Source organism: Papilio polytes, unplaced genomic scaffold (genome assembly GCF_000836215.1).
Source record: "Papilio polytes unplaced genomic scaffold, Ppol_1.0 DF821956.1, whole genome shotgun sequence".
Lineage (NCBI taxonomy): Eukaryota > Metazoa > Arthropoda > Insecta > Lepidoptera > Papilionidae > Papilio > Papilio polytes.
The window spans coordinates 3,318,205-3,337,714 of NW_013527248.1; the positions used below are offsets into that span (position 1 = coordinate 3,318,205).

The 19,510-nt window shown below is 32.4% G+C and overlaps 2 protein-coding genes across 5 annotated transcripts in view; one reads left to right on the forward strand and one right to left on the reverse strand.

The window, feature by feature from the left end:
• Positions 1–830: 830 nt before the first annotated feature.
• LOC106107698 lies at positions 831–5,179 on the reverse strand. Of its 3 annotated transcripts, none has more exons than XM_013288678.1 (4): positions 4,935–5,179; positions 1,382–2,470; positions 1,151–1,297; positions 831–999 (listed from the first exon to the last, which is right to left on the reverse strand). In XM_013288678.1, exons 2-4 carry the CDS (start codon positions 2,462–2,464, stop codon positions 916–918), a joined length of 1,314 nt encoding a protein of 437 aa, XP_013144132.1. In that variant the 5' UTR covers positions 2,465–2,470; positions 4,935–5,179; the 3' UTR covers positions 831–915. The 3 variants fall into 3 exon arrangements, with proteins under 3 accessions (XP_013144132.1, XP_013144131.1, XP_013144133.1); XM_013288677.1 differs by having other exon boundaries at positions 4,788–5,179; XM_013288679.1 differs by lacking the exon at positions 4,935–5,179 and adding an exon at positions 4,216–4,308.
• A 3,863-nt stretch (positions 5,180–9,042) lies between these two features.
• LOC106107574 (protein singed wings 2) overlaps positions 9,043–19,510 on the forward strand; it is a 13,406-nt gene continuing 2,938 nt past the window's right edge. For both annotated transcript variants that reach the window (XM_013288455.1, XM_013288456.1), the window contains exons 1-7: positions 9,043–9,286; positions 11,703–11,892; positions 12,263–12,422; positions 14,191–14,353; positions 14,820–14,977; positions 17,833–18,006; positions 18,749–18,907. In XM_013288455.1, coding sequence (XP_013143909.1) covers positions 9,274–9,286; positions 11,703–11,892; positions 12,263–12,422; positions 14,191–14,353; positions 14,820–14,977; positions 17,833–18,006; positions 18,749–18,907 — 1,017 coding nt within the window. In that variant the 5' untranslated portion in view covers positions 9,043–9,273. The remainder of the gene's footprint in view (positions 9,287–11,702; positions 11,893–12,262; positions 12,423–14,190; positions 14,354–14,819; positions 14,978–17,832; positions 18,007–18,748; positions 18,908–19,510) is intronic.

A 19,510-nucleotide genomic window follows, 5' to 3' on the forward strand; every position in this document is an offset into this window, starting at 1 on the left:
GAAACAAGAACGTTGTTGGACACAGACCTTCATCAATACATTCCACCCCAGGTTGCCATTGGTTGTTGTCTTTTCTGCATTATGATTTTGATATTTTTAATTGAAAGTTTTAAAAATATAAACAATAAAGTTAAGTTTTTATAATTTAATTCCAATTAAGGAGTACCAGAAAAGCTAGTATGTCATAAAATTGCATGATAATATTCGTTCTTGTTCTAAAATCAAATCTTTTGAGGAATACAAGAAGATGTTGAAAGGCGCAGTGTCGGTAGGCAACAAAAATTATAAGTCTCGCGACGATTATGGGAATCCAATTATTGTAACCTTGATGGCTATCCTTAGGACTTTCTGGTGTACAGGGTTTTTGACTGACATTGTCCGCGAACTTCAAAACTTGATACCTTGTTTATATTTTATTGGATATCAACAAACTCTTGTCGTCAATGTTCCAGTTCATTATTAAGTGGGTACTTGCAAAACTGGATATGTGGTGGTGACTTGAGACGCGGTTAACTTCAGATACCAAGCCTTATGGGTGTCATTTTATTATCCAATTATCCATTGTTATCCTTCTTAAAACTTCCTCGGTGTTCTATTAGAGTAATTGTATATTGTTTTCCAAAAACGTGATTCTCATAGCGTGTATCGCTGTACAAACCTAGGAGATGCGTATGTTAGTACTTGTTCAAAAGTAAATTTTGTTCAGTTTTTTAATTGGATATTAGTCATGTTTTATATCTGACGAAGGTGGTAGGTAGTAAATCAAAACACAATTTTGTAATCGTAACTTTATAACAAATATATATATTTTTATCAGCATGATGTCTACTTATTAAACATTTGTTTTCAATTAGGAAATAATTTAATAGACCTTAGAATTAAAAAAAGAGTATTTTAAAATAATCATCTTGCCTTTCATGTGTAGTTAGAAGCGAAACTGTTACTAAAGTGACTAGTGATGTTTACACACGTTAATCTGTGCGAATGCCAATGTTTTTTCTGAAAGAGAAAATTAAATTGAGAACATTAGTTCAAATACAACCTCTACAATTTAACGCATAGACTATTAAAAACCAAAACAGTTAAAATTTATAACAAGAAATATTAACATGTTAGTCATATAATACGCGAGGAGGAAAAATGTAATTACCTGACACAAATCGTTGCAATAGAAGATTTGGAAGCAACCTAAGCATAACAAATCCGTTTGTGTTCCACATACTTGGCAGAAACCTACTCTCTTGTTACTGGTAGTGTTCGACATAAGCGTTGTTTGAGGATCTTGGTAGTTGGTGTTCTGGAAGAAAAAGTTTTGTAAATAAATGTCTATTAAACAAATTCAAAATCTTATTAATTTTAAAGCGTTCTACAAATATATTACCGTTGGCTCTTGTGGAGAAAAAACTAATTCAGGACTCATAAAGCCGCTATCTCTTGATATAGAACTTCGGGAAATATCTTGACGATCGGCTGCATTTCTTTCTAAATGTGATGAATTATCTACTAAACTTTGCGAAATACGACTTTGCATTGTTTCTTGATGGTCAATGGTTGAATTAGCGATAAATGTACGTGTTACATGATGTTGTTCTTGTACACTGATTGCAGAATTTGGACTGTTGATTTTACTTAAATAATTTTCTGGCGCATTGTTGTACGTTGTCAAATTGGATGGATAATATATCAAACTACTAGAAGGATTATTAACAAATAAAGGATATCTGTTTTGTTCAGTGCTTTGTGCTTTCATTTGGCAACGGTTGTCTGTAAGCATTTCTCTTGATGCATTTGTTTGTTGGATGTTATTGCATGGATATTTCCTTTTTCTATGACAAGAATTTGCGGTATTATTTGATGGTACAATCAATGATAGGTTTTTTTGTGCTTCAACGTCTTTTTCCTCAGTTGCCAATTTCTGTTCTGTCCATGCTACTAAATCATCATAAAGTGATCTAACCTTCGAATACATATTTCTATTTACTTTTGCTTTCTGTATAATTTTAGCTATAATGTTTTGGATGAATAATTCATTACGTTTTTGTGGTATAAGTACAAATTTCGCTGCGCGCATTAATCTTTTAAAGGAGAAGTATTTCATTTCTATATACTTCACTTTAAATCTTTCTATTTCAGCAGTGTTTAGCTTTTTACTAATTTGCTGGAACTTGAATTGTACTCTTACAATACCAGACATGTTATCTATGACTAAATTTAACAATTCATTATCAACATTACTATTGATTTGATTAAATGTTTGCATTTGTGCTTGTGTATCTAAATTGCTTTCTACAGCTATAGATGGCACATTTCCTCTTTGCCTTATATCGGCCTGGGCATTTTCTCTATGAGTAATTATTCTTTCACTTGTTTCTTCATCATCATCTTCATAAATTATCTTTACGTTAATTGGTGCATTAAAATTATATTGTTCCATAATAAAGATAGTATCTTGGATCCCTTCCATTTAAACCTGAAATTTAATTGAGTTTATTACTATCTTTTGAAACCATTAGAGAGTGTTCTAACAAAATTACTTCTTCAGTACTCCTATAAAGCTAAATTATGGTACAGATTCCACAATTTACTCGCTTTCTTCTCTATTTTACTGGTAACTGGAATTAACTTTGTAAGGGTGTTAATCAAGTGCTGACCAAAAAGTTACTGTACTTTTACGGTAGGTTACTATTATTCGAGACTGTCTTCAGAATAATACTTAAAAACGATCCTAACGTTAAAAACGGGTTATTGGGACATTTATTGTTAACGATTAAGTACGTGATTTGTATGGCTCATTTGAACGGCTCAATAATACATTAACTATCTTACGTCGGCAATTGTTGGTATCATTAATAAGCAAAGCACATATTGCATCAGTACATGCGAGGTGTAACACGAGCAGACGGAAACTCGAATTTGCAAGGATTCCAAAAACTTGAGCGACGATGTACACGGAACAAAGACGAATACAGAAATGAACTTATCCAAGTCACAAATAGTGTTAGTGGACTGGCTGTGGGCGGAAAGCGCTAGGTGGGGGAAGTTATTACTCATTTTGTGTTTTGTGACAATATCCTCTAGTTCATTATGCAAGCCGCGTCAATGATCTTTGTTCGGATAAATAAAATAGTAATATAAAAGAAATAATAAAATAAGATATTTGAAATTCAAGTTGGAATTAATGGTTTGAATTGCAATGTATTAAATTACAATATTTTTAGCTTGCAGTTTTCTATTTCTTGAAAAACAACACATTTTATGTTAAAGTTCTTACTGCAGCAATTTAATAAATACAAAGTGCTCTGTGTTAATTACTGCATTTCACAATAATTCAAATTGGAACAATTGGCATCAGCAAAAAATGTAAAACGCCTCAGAAGGTTCTCGCTTGGAGCAGCATTTCTATAAGTGCAAAACATTTCGTAACAAAAATAATACATGTTATTGGCATGTTTCGTTTACCAAACTAAATCTGCCTAACCACTTAGGCAACAATTTTTTTTTCCGGTTCGTAACCGTAGAGTATACTTTTTTCTTTTCCGGGCTATGTATTACTTTTATTATTTTTAAGTAAAGTATTACTTTTCCTTCAAATTCCAAATAGTGGCTGTGTGGTGTCTGTCAGAGTGAAATTGTTCGTGTGGCTTCAGACAAAGAAGTATCAGCGGTTTGGTATCCGTACACTTGCATTTCGCGTGCCGGAGGCCCAACTTAATTCTTGGACAGAAGGTGGAATAACAGAAAAAAACTAAACAACTACCGTAAAAATCTAGAAATTGGAACTACAGTGAAGAGGCAGAAAAAAACAATATGTGGATAAACTGACCAACTCGCACGTAAGAGCAACGATGGTAAATCAAAACGACCCAAACAATAGCCTGCTAATATGCTAGCTTGAATAGAACGTAACAGTTTCGTGGTAGCTACGTAAGACAAAGAAACCGCTTCGACAGTCTTAAAGGATAGATAAGAAAAGATGCCATAAAAAGACGATGTTAAGAGACCTCCGCCTTTAATCTATACTTATATTATAAAGAAGAAAGATTTGAATCTTGGATTTTTGTATGTATTGAAATAACTCAAAAACTACTGAACCAATTTCAAAAATTCTTGCACCATTGAAAAGCTTTGTTATCACTGAGTAACATGGGTATATTTTTATTTCACGCGGGCAAGGTCGCGAGCAACACCTAGTATTTAATAAATAGATAAGCTTACAACTATTTATAAACCAAAGCGCCGTTAATAGTTAATTATTGTGAACACAATTGGTTATTAAATTGTCTATATCGTCTATTCAATTATATTTAAAACGTAAACATTGCTTTTCTTTTATAATTTAATAAGCTTAATGAGTTACTATGTCAAATTGACATTGTCAAATGTCTAATTAAAAAAATAATATCAAACGTAAAAATGCCAGCATAAAGTTTCTTAGAAATTGATAATATTTAAATAAAAATATATGAGTCTTATTAGAATTTTCAAATCATAAATCTCTTCTGAGGTTCAGTTACAAATAAACCCTTTTGAAATGCTATCAAAATCGATGCAGTGGCAGGTGTTAAAGTAACCATATACACATTAACTTTTATATTTACACGAACTACAAGTTCAATTTTATTCATTAACAGAACAAGATAGAAAAGTCAAGGAGACAAAGAGGAATATCGTCAAAAATGTATACGACAATAAAAATTGTTTGTGCTTACTGCTAATAGTACATATGATAAGAACAATGCAATAAGCAAAAGGTCCCAATTTGCGTACAAAATAATACCGATACTCACGTTAACAATTAATCCAACAATATTCTTTACTGCACAAACTTATACACAATTTGTCACAAACTTAAAATACATTGATTTCTTGTTAACTTTGAAAAAAGTTTACCGAAGTTTACTTTTCACAAACTAAGACGTAGTAAGACATCATACCTCAAGCATGATTCAAACAACACTGCCGGCTGCCGGCTGCCGGCGCGGTGCGGCCGTTAGCAGCTATCGGATCTCCTCCCTTCTCCCCCCCACACAGAAGCGACCACAATGGGATATTTGGCTCAACTTATTATTATTTGGATTTACTTATCGTGGGTTTTCCCATTGTTTCATCCGAATCATTTATACTGAAATATATTGCCATATCTAAATGTTATATTTCATTTTCACTGACTTAAATTTTAGACTATGAATAAGCCGAGCGGGCTTGTACTATATTTCAAGTCGAATATGGATCAAAGCAATCGCTGGCGTTTCCATGCGACCTGTCCGGCGGATATCTGTGAAGGTCAGTTTAACTATACTATGGAGGGAAAGAACTGTTTTCTTAGTTCATGAAAGGAATTCAATAGAGTATTACGATAAAAAAAAATATTTCCATTATTCAATAAATACGTTATATGTACTCGATGCTATCTAGTTAAATAAAATGAAATCAAATAAAAAGTATACTTCATTGCTATATAACATACCTGTATAGATTTATTTGGATATTTTGTGATTTAGTAGCAAAAGATAATCATTAAAAAGTGTATTTTTTTAAATTCCCTCGCCAAGTTCTAAAACGCAACGCTATTGGTCAAAGCAAGTGACGCTGTGTTGTCAATACACAGTTCGTTTACGTTAGTTTATATAGAAATTCAATCTTGAATTATTTTACTGTGAACACGATAACAAAACTAGCTTTAAAATAAAAAAAAAATGAAAATGATCATTAATTACCATTTATTTGTACGAGGAATAATGAAATTTAAATAAAATATTGGTCGTGTATATTTCCGATTTAATATTTTCATCAACACAATATTGTGTATTCTGTCGTGGTTGTATTGATTTAACGTTATTTATAACACGTTTTTGACTATAGGTAACTCTGAGAACCAATGTTGTTTTTTACATCGAAGTGACATCAATGTGACGAATGACGTCACGTGTCTCAAGCCAACTCCGGCCGCGTTTTAGTCGCACGAAGATGCTCGTGATTTTCCTTAATTTTTGTTGTTGTTATAATAACTGCTCGTTTTATTTTAGTTCCTGAATCAGGCTGCACATTTTGAAGTTTTGAACAAGACGCAACAGCTAGTGTCTTATACAGGGTTATTGGTAATTAGACGTATTCCCGTTAGGAGGTAATAGAGGGGATCTTTTGTGATAATTTTGACCCCTATATGCATAATACAAAAGTCAACCATTTTTGAGTAATCTTGATTAAACAATAAGTAATTTGAATCGCATAAAGAAAGTAAAACTCCCATCCCCGCGTCTATACACAAGTTTATTGTTATAACAAAAAACAATGGAACAGAAATTCCTTAAAATTGATTAGTTCGGTAATGTTTTAATTTCATTTTTATAACAGTATTTGTTTATATGTCGAGCAATAGTTCCGGCACACAACCAAATAGTATAAATTATTGGACGATGTCAAATTATTAGGATTTATGCTTCTTATGGTATCGGGAAAACCCTTCTTTGTTATATAAGTAAATACAAAAAGATTGAAATAGTAATAGAAAGATACTTAAGGATTATCTGCAGAAATGTCATCAATAACTCCGCCCAGAAAAGCTACGATAAGCTTGTTTTAAAAAACACCTGTCGGTCACCTGACAATAAGACCTTGCGCAAAGGTTGAACTTGTAAAGCAATAAAAGAAGGCAACTGCTGCTCGCGCGCGTTTTTGTCGGTGCAGTTTTATTGCGACTAGCATCTGGCAACCGTTTGTTCCTCTCCTGGAACCGCCCTTTGTTCGCATTTGAGGCAAATGGCCGTTTTATTGTGTGGACCATAACCACATCCTGGCACTGATAATGTCTAAAGTATGAGCGCTTGTAAAAATCCTGGTACATTATTACATACCATCTGTTTCCAAGCCAAGGAAGAGTCGCACCTAAGAAAGCCGACGCAGATATCTTATTTTTTGACCGACTTCGCAAAAGAAGGAGGTACTCAATTCGTGTGCATGTTTTTTTTTTATTTCTTGTTACTAGTTGTTTATGACCTTCTTAAGGTTTGTGGTCTCAAGGTTACGTCCACGACTAGAGGGAGGGTCTGTGAGGTAGCTCCACATAACAGTCATTCAGTTCCGAGAACGAGCTGAAGGAAATAATCTCCTTCCTCTCGATACGGACTTCTAAGGTTCTTTCCTCGGTCGTCGGCGAATTAGAGCTAGATTTTTGAGCTTAGTGTTCTTAAGTGACTCAACATAAGGACGCTCGCAGTAAGGTTCACACGGAATACCGTGTCCCACCGAAGCCAGCTTTATAAATGTGTTATACTGTTTCTTATCGTAGGTAGGTCGCCATGTAGTGTACAGAAAGATATCCTTACGTATTTATACTTCGAGAACCTACCAGAAATACTGATAATTAAAGAGTTTTAAATTCTTGGATTCGTATATTCAGCGCACTCATTAAATACTATTAAATGGTAGTTTTTGCAATGTTTACTTGACGTAATTAAACCTTGTTTCGGTACATTAGTGTATTTGAACTAAGTTATTTATTTTCCAATAAAAACCTCGTATGTCTCTATTGTGCGAAATGTTAATGGTTTGCTAAATCTTGTAATTAGGTGTCAAATAAATATTTTTAGCCTTACGTGTGGTTACTATTCGTTAACAGTTCATCATCAGTTTGGCCTCACCCCGACGGAGGGTAAACACAGAATGTGCTTCTCTTCCATACATTTCTATCAGCCATCATATCTTACTAATCTTACTTCTAACTGATATTTCTTACTTCTGACTAATGTTATAAATGCGAAAGTTTAGTTGGATGGATGTTTGTTAGTGTTTGTAGCCTAAACGTCTAAACACATCTCCATGACATTTGGCACAGGTATAGAGCATACTCTGGAAGAACACATAGACTACTTTTTATCCCGGAAATAGGTACGGTTCTCGTGGGATTCACTAATTTTCTTTTTTTAATGTTTACTCGATAATTCTGCAACGGTTCAACATATCTTATTGATATTTGGCACAGATATAAAACAAAGCCTGAAGTACACAAGGGATAAGGTTCATCCCCGAGAAATGTCCGGTTCCCGAGGGATATGTAGCTTTTTGTTATTTATATAGTTAGGACGTTTTCTAATACCACGCGGACGAAGTCGCGGACAACAGCTAGTCGGAACTATTATTAACTACTATTCGTGAACAGCTGCGCATTGTAAATATAATATGAAAGTAACGTTTTAATAAATCGTATCATTTACATCGAACTTTTTTGACAATGACTGTTTGTCATAACCTAAAACATACGTTTATTCACTTTTAGGCCCGTGTTGTTTTATGATTTACAGCATCAAGATACGGTTAACATCTCTGTTGGTTTAAAGTAAATACTTGATTATATGCTGAAAAAGTATGTCTTGTATCATTGTTAAACGGAAGCAAATTTATCTTACTAATATTATAAACATAAAGTTTAGATGGATGGGTGGATGGATGTTTGTTAGAGTTTGTAGCCTAAACTGCTGAACGGATCTCTATAAAAATCGGCATAGACATTTTTTTTACTTCACGCGGACGTAGTTACGGGCAAAAGTTAGTTTACAATAGCTTTTGCCCGCGACTCCATCCGCGTGGAATAAAAAACGAAAGCAAATAGCCTATGTGTTCTTCCAGACTATCGTCTACATCTATGTCGAATTTCATCAATATCCGCTCAGCAATTTCGGCTACAAACATCCATCCATCCATGTAAACTTTCACATTTATAATATTAGTATGATTAAAAATATATTGCATGTTATAGGTATTTTGTGATTCGCGTATTAGCTGTTTAAAACATTTTGTTCAATTTCTTGTTTTCGTGCACAATATTAAACGTCTTTTTTTACACAAATTACTATAAATAAAAAATAAAAATGTTTCACCTTTCCTAGAAAATTTGTAAATAGATTTTTTGGAAAAAGAATTTTCTGTAAATTAAGGTAAATAGGTATGTAAGCATTGTTGTTCCGTCATTTTCCTACATCTTTGTTTGAGATTTTCATTTTCAGAGGTTCGTATCTTCAGTCACGGCTTGCGTGTCGGCCACGCGCTACGTTCACTCGGGGTGGGAAAAACGATTTCCACGAAAAACTTTTCGTTGTTAAAATATTTTATACCTAAAAAGTCATAAAACAAAGAGCGAATTGTAAAATGTTCATTGTGATGTAGATGGTGGTTTGTGATCGTGTTATGAAAATTGTATACTTATGTGCTTAATAGATTTATTAGTGAAATTATATTATATTTAGCGCATTTAATCGAAAGAGTTTATATTTAAAAATGAAGCTGACAAGTATGTTAAAAATTTACAAATAATTGAATACAATTTAAAATTTAAAAAAGGTTGTCATGACAATCTTTTTATGTACTTATACATATCTCAATTTAATTTACTACGGCCTAGGGCGCTTTAGTATTCCATTGCGTTCACACCTACACAGAAATATATTATCTTTTTTTCCACAGAATTATTTCTTTGAAAAGGTTAATACTTGTAATCCTGTCGTTGGTTTAAGTTGATTTATTTTTTCTCTGTGTTTTAATTATGTTAGTGATAAATCAATGTTCTCAACAGATTTTATTTTTTGTTCTTATAAATTTAATTCGCGTAGTTGTATTTTAAATCATCATCACCAGCTCACTATCCGTCCTCTCTGAGGGGCTCATAGCCTACCCTATGTAGGGGTGACTTACACCTAAATTCTCCAAAATAGCAAAGTGCCCATAATCCCATAAGCATATTTGCAGCGGTGCCTACCTTTAATAAAGCGAGTAGAGGACGCACAAGACGAATAATATATCCCCTACTCACGCATTCTTTCCCTGGCAAATCCACTTATTCTGCCCATCATTTCCTTGTACGATAAGGGTGGAAAAGTTTAAAATTAGGCTTCAGACACGCACACTTATCAGACAAAACATAGAATAACTCCCACTTCACGCCCGTCTTCTGTGTTGCCGTGTTATTACACCAGGCATACCGGACCATACGTGCAACAGATGTCATTACCGGCTCTGCCACTATTGTGTTATGATTCTCTTTTCTAATAGTAAAAAGTTTATTAAAATTCATTCAATGGTTCAACTGTTTGCACATAATCAAGAAAAACAATATTTACTTGATGTAATACTCTTTGTACTTATAGATAACGGTGATAGAATAATCATTTTTTGTTAGTGAAATATTACGTTGTCTATTACAGATTGTTAGCACAAATGATAATAAATTTAAACATCCTAATGTTTAATTATAATTCTTTGATCATAAGATAGCGGAATAATAACCTAGAAATATGTAACAACTGATGAAAATTATTCCTAAACAGGATATTTTGTTTATGTTAGAGAGCGGGATTTAATATCTCTTACTTATTTACATTATTTTCTTCAGTGATGCTGCTTTTACAGCACATTACGTTGCTATAAAATATTAAATATCTATGTGTACAAATACCTTGACAGTATGTAAAGATGAGTTAAGAAAATATTTGTTAAAATTACTTTGTTGACAAGAACACCAGAAGTTCTGTATTTTCTTTCCTTCTCCCTAGCAAGGAAGCCAGAGTGTTTAACACTTTTATTGATTTGTAATATAACATTATTTATCTTATACATTATTTAACAAGTTTAATTATTATATGTTAAGAGACATTAAAATTAAAATAAATATTGCAGAGGTACAATATTGAAATTATGGACATTATTTAAATTCAAACTGGTGAAATTAAATATAAAATAATAAAATTACATTCCGATCCGGTAATGATTGTAACAGCTCGTGCCGAGGCTCCTTAGGGAGCCCTCGAGCTTAGTTACTCATAAACGAGGTTTAGGCTAAGCGCCATCTGCGCTCGGCCACCTCAAGCCCGGTGAATCTGTAAATGCCTCTTCAACACAAACAGTGGCCATTCAGTCACAAAAAAAAATTACAGTTAAAATAACTAGATTGATTTAAAAGTAAAATGACTAAATTTATATGCTACGCTACAGTTCACTAAACTTTAAAATTACAAGATTTAAGGCAATTTATTTCTACTAATTACTTTTAACAATTTCTGCATTAAAGTTAAAACTTGGAACATTTTAGTAATGTTTGAATCTAGATAATAGGTACTAAGTACGATTAATTCGATTCAAATAACCTCGTCACGAACTTATAGAGAATAATATTTCGAGACAACATAAATATTCGACGTAAAGTGTTAACACAATTACAGTCACTTTAAGAGTTCCATGTTTAGAAGTTGATGCGGACGCGATGTCTTAGTAATAAAAATATATAAACACATATTTCTTTTTGACAAAAAACTATTCAATCTAAGTAGTTATTTCGTTTTTTATTTTTTAAGTATTAACCACTATTGTTGATAATGTTAATTTTCGATTCAATTGGTAGTAGGGGGACGAATACGTAATAGAAACTTAGGATTTAATGGCCGTTAGCAGTATTTTTTATTATTTTTCTATCTTTCACTATTTTTGGTAACTTATTCATTTACTTATTTTTACTAATTTCACTATTTAATATATTTTTCATATAGTACATTTTAAACGACCACAGATAATTGCTAGTATTAACTCTCTCTAAGTACCTACATATCCCCTTACACTTATTAGATACATTATATTTGTAAAATTTATTCTTTTCTAATCTTGTAAGTTGATCATTCTTAGTTGGTTTTTATATTATAACATTGTTTTTTTTTCAGTATGTGAGGCGACAGTTATATTTGTATTATTTCAACTGAGCACACCAATTGTAATGCAGAGGAGAAGAAATGAATTGTATTCAAGGGATTGTTCGTTGTACGAGTTTATGAAAACAGCGAATTGCGTTTCGGATCACAGCCGGCTGTTTTGTAAAGGAGGGTTCACAAGCGAGTGGGTTAATGCGGTAAAGTAAGTTTGTTTACGTTATTGTTACCGGTACTTTAGATAAACAATCATACGGAATAACATTATGTAATCAGTTTAGCGTTGAATTTGATGAAAACGAACAACAAAGGATTTTGTTATTTCAGTAATTGACCAAATGAGTAATGTTTTTTTGCGAAAATATTACCATGTTTGACATAGAACGTTTTTAGTATTAAGAGGTGTATATAATATAACGGAGCTAAAATTCTTCGAAAACTCTGGTGACCACCCCTGCAGACAGGACATTTCTTAGCTAATTAAAAAAAAAGCCTTATCATTATTAAGTCGAGGAAATTAATCCTGAATCACGTTGTATTATTTTAGTGACTATCAATTTAATTGTTTGTGCTAGGTATGAAATAACACATTTAAAAATATTGGAATGGCCGGGGCTGTGTTTGAACGTAGCTCGCTTGCAGCATCACTTTCCCGCGCTGCGAGCTCTGGAGATCGTCAACTGTTCGATCTTAACAACTTTCAAAGGACGCTTTGAAGACTCCAGTAAGATTGAAGTAAGCTCTATTTTAAACTTTTTATAACGCACATAAAGTTAAAAATTGCTTTAATTGAATGATGTTTCAATCTATATTATCTATACTAATATTATAAAGAGGAAAGATTTGTATTTTTATACGTATTAAAAAACTACTAGTCCGATTTCAAAAATTCTTTCACCATTAGAAAGCTACGTTATCGCTTTTTAATTTCACACGGGTGAAGTCGCTAGCAACAACTAGTTGTTCAATAAATTAGTCAATGGAACTAGTAGCAAAAATCTCTACTTTGTACTAATATTGTCTTTAAACAACTCAAGATAAAAGTAATCAATATTTCCTTTTACAGTTTTCCGATTTTGTAGGGATGAAATAGGTGTATCTTATTCCCCGTACTTTCAGCTCCCTTAGGGTGTTACGTACTTAATACATTTACATTTATATTACAAGTACATACTCTTTGTCTGGATTTTGATAATCGAGGACCTTCTACGTTGTTTGTTCATCTGAATTTTATCAATTAGATATTATATCTATACCAGCAGTTTTCTTGTTTTCATTTTCAATACAATCTTACGATTTAAATTGTTTCGTATTTGAGCTATTTATGGAAACAAATTGAAAGCAGATAAGAATGAAATGAGCTTAGATTGAGGATTTGAAATAGATTGGAACCACTAATGAGATAGGCCTAACTCGATTAATTACTTTTGTCTTAATATGTACATATATTGTGACAACTGTAAGGTACCTTAAACCTATATCTATACTTTTACAATTCTATTCTCTATACTAATATAATAAAGAGGAAAGATTTGTATTTTATATTTGTGTATTTTTCCATGTATTGAAATAACTCAAAAACTACTGGGCCGATTAAAAAAAAGCTTTCACCATTAGAAAGCTATGTTATTAGTAAGTAACTATATTTTTTAATTTCACGCGGGCGAAGTAGCGAGCAACAGCTATACTGCGTACAGAATGATACTGTTATGGCCAGTTTTAGGATTACCGGCGCCCTGGGCGAGATTTCTGTGCTATACAAAACTATACGATAACGCATTTAGCACCTCGTTATACTCCTGTGACTCCCCCTTTAATTTTAGCGGCCTAGGCACCCACCCCACCTCGCCCTACCCTTACGCCGACACTAGACATTGTTATATTGAATCCGGGGAATCAAACTAGAAGTTTATATTAGGTGCTATATATTTGAATCCTGTCTACTTCTCCTTGTCGTATTGTTATTTAATATTAAATTCTTAAAAGATTTCGTTATTTCTTGTTTTTTTTTTATAGTCAACTACGCAAATGCCAAACTGCCTACTACTTAGCGTGTCCAATTAAAACTTAACTTAAAAGTTAAGTTTGTGTTTAATTTGTTAAGATAAGTTTCTGGAATCCAAAAAGGTCCTTTGATGTGCTTTTATATCTAAAATAATTTATAAACGAGTATTAAAGGTTGTAATTCAAAACTTCTTTATAATGAAATACATTTTGTCCAGAGCAAAGTTTGTTTCTTGAAAATTTGTCTCTTAAATTACAGTTTCTATTAAGTTTTCTATATCAAGAGGATTAATTTCGTAAGGTTTATTTATAGTTCACTAAAAATGTCTGTGATGTGTACAAGATTTATGATTTTCCGAACGGTAACTGGCAATTTTATGATTAGAGAAAAGATGTTTGTATGTAACTGTATATTTTTAAAAATAAATGTAACTACCTACATGTCATTTATATATATAACAAAAATCATGGAAGAGTCTTAATTAGTTTTTTTTTACAGAAAATTGGTCTACATGGATTGACATCGCTTTGGGAAGTTCCTGCCGACTTGGTGTCAAGGATGTCAGAACTCCGAGAGTTGGATTTAAGAGGGAATGAATTGAGACATATCCGCGTTGCTATGGTAACGGAGCCTCCGCTATTAGAGCGGGTGCATCTCAACAGTAAGTACATTGTATGTGTTTGGTTTATAATATGTTAATGGTCTCCAAAAAAAAGATACATGACTTAAATATGTTCAAATTTTAAAAAATTTAGACATATCTAAATCTTGATCGTATCTAATGCCGAAGACTGTGCGCACACTGACTAAACTATCGCACAACTGTTTAGTCGCGTTTGGATTTTTATGAGCTCATATGGCGGTGCGAACACTACTCGATTTTAGTTATGTAACTAAACAGTGTTATTTGCTACGCAACTATCGACAATCGCGCAATCACACGATAGTCAAAGGTGTGCGCCCGCTATATTTTCAGAAGAATACTGCTAAAAAAAATCTTATTACTAATTAATAAACAAAATAAATAAATTTGGCACAGTCCAACGTATCATAAAGTTACTTATGAAATATTTTTTGGACATTTTATAGATTTTGTTTCTTAATTCGGTTTAAATTTTTTGTTTTAGATAATAAATGGGACTGTAGCGATGGTGGATTAGACTGGCTGGCAATAGAACAAGATAACAGTACTGTTAGAACACGTATCGTCGACTATTATCAGTTAATTTGCAATCAAAGGCTTTATAAAGGAAAACCTCTTCATAAAGTCATGGATATCATAAAGGTAATGCTCTTTTGTTTTGATTTCTGTCGTTAACGAGTTAAGCTCAACCGAACTAAACTGGTTTAGTTAAAACTATTCATGTTATAGAGGTGGCCCACGACTTCCTCAGAACGGAATTTAAAAAATTCTACCATATTCCCGCTTGCTAAAAAAGCTATCGTCCCGCCAGCATCCCGTCAAAATAGTCCCGATATAGTCCTTCCGGAGATGATAGAACTAAGATTGCAGACAGACAGATCAATATTTATAAAATCGGATTTTCGATATCAGATTCGCGGATTATAGAGTTTTTTTTATTCGATATGACATACAGGCACTCCACTTTTATTAAGTAGGAAACAGATTAGGACACATCGAATTATATCTTACGAATATAATTTTCCTTTTGGCAACTAAAAAAACGAATTAAAGTGATATTCTCAAACAAAATACACTAAAAAGTGACAACATCATTTCCTGAGTAACTTTTATTGACAGAAAACTCCATTCTTGTAACTATAACTATACAGTTATCATTATCCACTTCCGGATAATACTAATAGTGATACAGAGGATTATAGTTTGTCTAAATAAAATAGATTAGTTTGATAAATGACGTATATGAATTATCGAATTTGATTTCTATGAAGGCAAACGCCATATTTAATAGATCGGTATCGTAGTGACGAAACAAACACGCATAGCGAAAAATTTAGAACTATCGATATTCAGTTTAAATAATTACCGATAAGATTCATGACTGATTTTACACAACCCATCCCTACTAAATTTAAAATGAAATGTCAAAGTAATACAGAGCGAAATAAATTACTTGTCAATGAAATAAAACGATCAATCTATATACATCGTTTGTCTTTCAGTTTGTCAAATTTACTAGTCCCGTACTTTCTTGTCTGCTGACTTACAAAGCAATTACCATTTTTCGATCTCATGATAGTAATGTTAACCAGGAATATGGTCAAGCGCTAGTCTACGCGTTACCATAATGTAAATATTCAGTTCATCATTATGACCACATTATGTTGTCCACTATGTCAACTTTTCATCAACTCAGCCTTTGATAAGCCTTTGCAAACAATAATTCTTTTGACAAAGAGTACAAAGAGCCTGCACATATCGAAGTCGCAATAATAAATATTTATGATAGTACGATAAGATATGGAATGCTATGTTAATTTGAATAGTAGGAGCAATGAACGATTTTCGTATTTCGATTTTGTTTCTACAAGGCTTGATGCTGTATACAAGGTTAGGGTATTTTTTAGTTCTATGTCCGTTATCGCAATTTTCGCAATTCACAAAGGGATTTTTTTTCATATTCTATTTTAGCGATGCTACTTGTCCTCTTGTTTATTAGTAACCTCTAAAAATAATCTTGCTAGTTGAATTTTAACTATTACTAACTAGTTAGTTTGTATCGCAGTTCTATTTTCGATACAGACTTTTAATGATATGTCCATTGTTATATTTAGAAAAGTTTTAATAAAAAATCGAATACCTGATGTAAAGATATATGGGATTTAAAATATTTATTTATAATTCTTTCCCAAATCTATTGGCTGCGTTATCATTTATTCCTTCCCTTATCATATATCATTCAGCACGATTCATAAGGTTCGTAGTCTGACCATAACGTTTTGATCCTGCTTGATAATACACAATTAAACTATCTATTAACTATTAATTCTAGTCGTTCCAATTGATATTTCCAGATAGAAGTGCGTTCAAATAAACTTCGGCTTTACTATTTATATTAAAGCGTGAAACAATATAAGATATATAAAGGGGTTTATACTCAGGTCTTCATACACTAATTGGATAGTCATTAGTGTCCTTCGCCTTTGTTGTATTTGTTCATGTTTCGCAAATTTCCTACAAATCGTTTCATCGGACATGGTTGGTGACGTCACAGTTTACTGATCATTACGCAAATGGTTTTATTTTTAGGTTTATTGAAGCGTCGTTATCGGAAAATTAGCGTACTTAAGTTTATTGTCATACATTATGTGCAATGCGTTTGGCACGTCTGAAATAGCGTCGTGTTTACATAATATAAATAGTAAAGCTACGGGATATAAATCATAATTTCCTATAAAACAAGATCCAGATACTTCTGCGTTGTATCGTAATGTTTATGCTATAGACAGATACGGATTGTTCAGTATTTTTTAATAAATTTAGTTAGGAGCCTTAATATTATAAATGCGAAAGTTTAGATGGAAGAATAGATGTTTACTATAGTTTTCCGCCTAAAGGGATATCGATGAAAATCGGCATAAATGTAGAGCATAGTTGGAAGAAAAAATAAGCTACTCACTTTTATTTGTTTTAATTCCACGCGAACCGAAAGTAGTAGCAAAATAATAAACTTACTTTCGGTATGATACAATTCACGAGGGACAGAGAATTGTAATTAGGAAACCGATTGCCTCTACCCACTCTACATAATGCAATACTACATTATTGGGCTTTAACGATTTTCTTATAATCTAATACTCTTTTACTCATATTCCCGACATATGTGAGTATTACCATACTCACAATGTCGGGAATACAATCTTACTATCTCACTAATATTATAAATGCGAAAGTTTAAATGGATGTTTGTTAGAGTTTGTAGTCTAAACGGCTGAACAGATCTTGATGAAATTTGGCATAGAGGTAGAACATAGTCTGGAAGAACACATAGGCTACTCACTTTCGTTTTTTTTTAATTCCACGCGCACGGAGTTGCGGGCGAAAGCTAGTAACATAAAAACAAATAGAGAGCATTCTCCTCTTTGAATTCAATAAAAAACAGACCCTGTTTTCTTAATAAACAAATAGTTTTATAGTAACACTTGTTTTTTTATAAGATGGTGCGTCAAACGTGCCCAGAGCCGTGTGCTTGCGCGATGACCCATGTAGTATCGGACTTGGAAGGGGCTGTGATTCCAATGATCACGGTCGATTGCTCCAACAGACATTTAGAAGTGCCCCCGGCGACGTTGCCTCCCGGAACTACGACCCTAAGGCTCGAAAATAATAAGGTAACTTATTGTTAATTAATCCAATTATTTTTTTTCGTAAAACAAGGAAACAACTGGGGCTCCAATTAAAATAAAATAAAAAAGTATATTTGCAGTAATACCTTTTTAAATTCAAATAAACAAGGAACATATTTTTTTTGTTTGTAACTTTTGATGTATTTAAAAATGTAACACAAAATTCTCTTTCATTCATAATACAAACGTAATTTAAAAAATCATTCCTGTTTTTTCTAACAACCCCTGCGTATTTACGAGTAAAATTGTTTTCTACTGTCATAAACACGTTACCACCCGTTGGTATCGGCTTTTACAAGCATCGGAAAATTTTCCAACGAGTACTTACATAATATTAATTTTGTCATAGACAATACACAGAATTCTTTAGAATATATTATTATATATATGAAAATAAAGGCTACTAATAAATTTCAAGGTCTAATAAACAAGAAAGCACAACAGAACATATGATAAGATAAAAAAAAATCAACAAAATGTGTGATGTCAATTACCATGATTAGTAACATCGCTTTGTATATACTAATCCATACTAATATTATACAGAGGAAAGATTTGTATTTTTGTATGTATTGAAATAACTCAGATAGTACTGGGCCGATTTCGACAGTTCTTTCAACAGTAAAAAGCTATCAATGAGTAACATATGCTATATATTTATTTTTTATTTCACGCGGGAGAAGTCCCGAGAAACAGCTAGTTTATAATAAAAATTTAAATATTCCAGATAAGTACTATAAGAATGATAATCCAGAATCCTCAGTATAAGAAGCTTGCAGATTTATATCTAGACAATAACAGTATATCTGCTGTTAAAGAGTTGGAAGGTTCAGAATGGTTTGGAACTTTTCGTGTTCTGAGTTTACGCGGCAATTTGTTAAAGCAGGTAAATTATTGTTATACTAATATTATAAATGCAAAAAGTTAGATGGATGTATGTTTGTTAGAGTTTGTAGCCTAAACGGTCGAACGGATCTAGATGAAATTTGGCATAGATATAGAGCATAGTCTGGAAGTACACATAGGCTACATACTATTGTTTTTTTAAATACCACGCGGACGGGCAGGCCAAAGCTAGTCACAAATATTTGTATTTTACAGAAAGCATAAGAACAATTCTTATGCTTTTCAACCTTGTGTATTTCATATGAAGTCCTGAAAATACAGTTATATTTGAAAGTTAATATTATTTTTGCTCTGGAAGGTAACAGATTTTGTTTTAATTTAGAAGATAAAGATTTTTATGTTTTAACAGTAGACGGTATTAATAAATTGTCTGAAATAAGAAAGGAGGATTAATTACTTGAAATATTTCATTCAGGTACACTTTGAATAATTATAAAATTCTTGATAGAGATTGTACTGGCGTGTTAAAAAAACCGACTTCCAAACAAAATACACTAAAAACAAAACAAAACACACCAAATACAAAATATTCTCAAAAAAACAGTACACTAAAAAGTAACGAAATAATTCCTTGAAAATAGTA

Bases quoted from the DNA above. Each gene is read 5' to 3' on its own strand.
- LOC106107698 (XM_013288678.1), bottom strand. From the start codon at position 2,464: ATGGAAGGGATCCAAGATACTATCTTTATTATGGAACAATATAATTTT. The intron at 1,298-1,381 runs GTAATATATTTG...TTTTTCTTCCAG, and splicing joins TTTCTCCACAAGAGCCAACG to AACACCAACTACCAAGATCC. The intron at 1,000-1,150 runs GTAATTACATTT...TTTCTCTTTCAG, and splicing joins ATTGCAACGATTTGTGTCAG to AAAAAACATTGGCATTCGCA.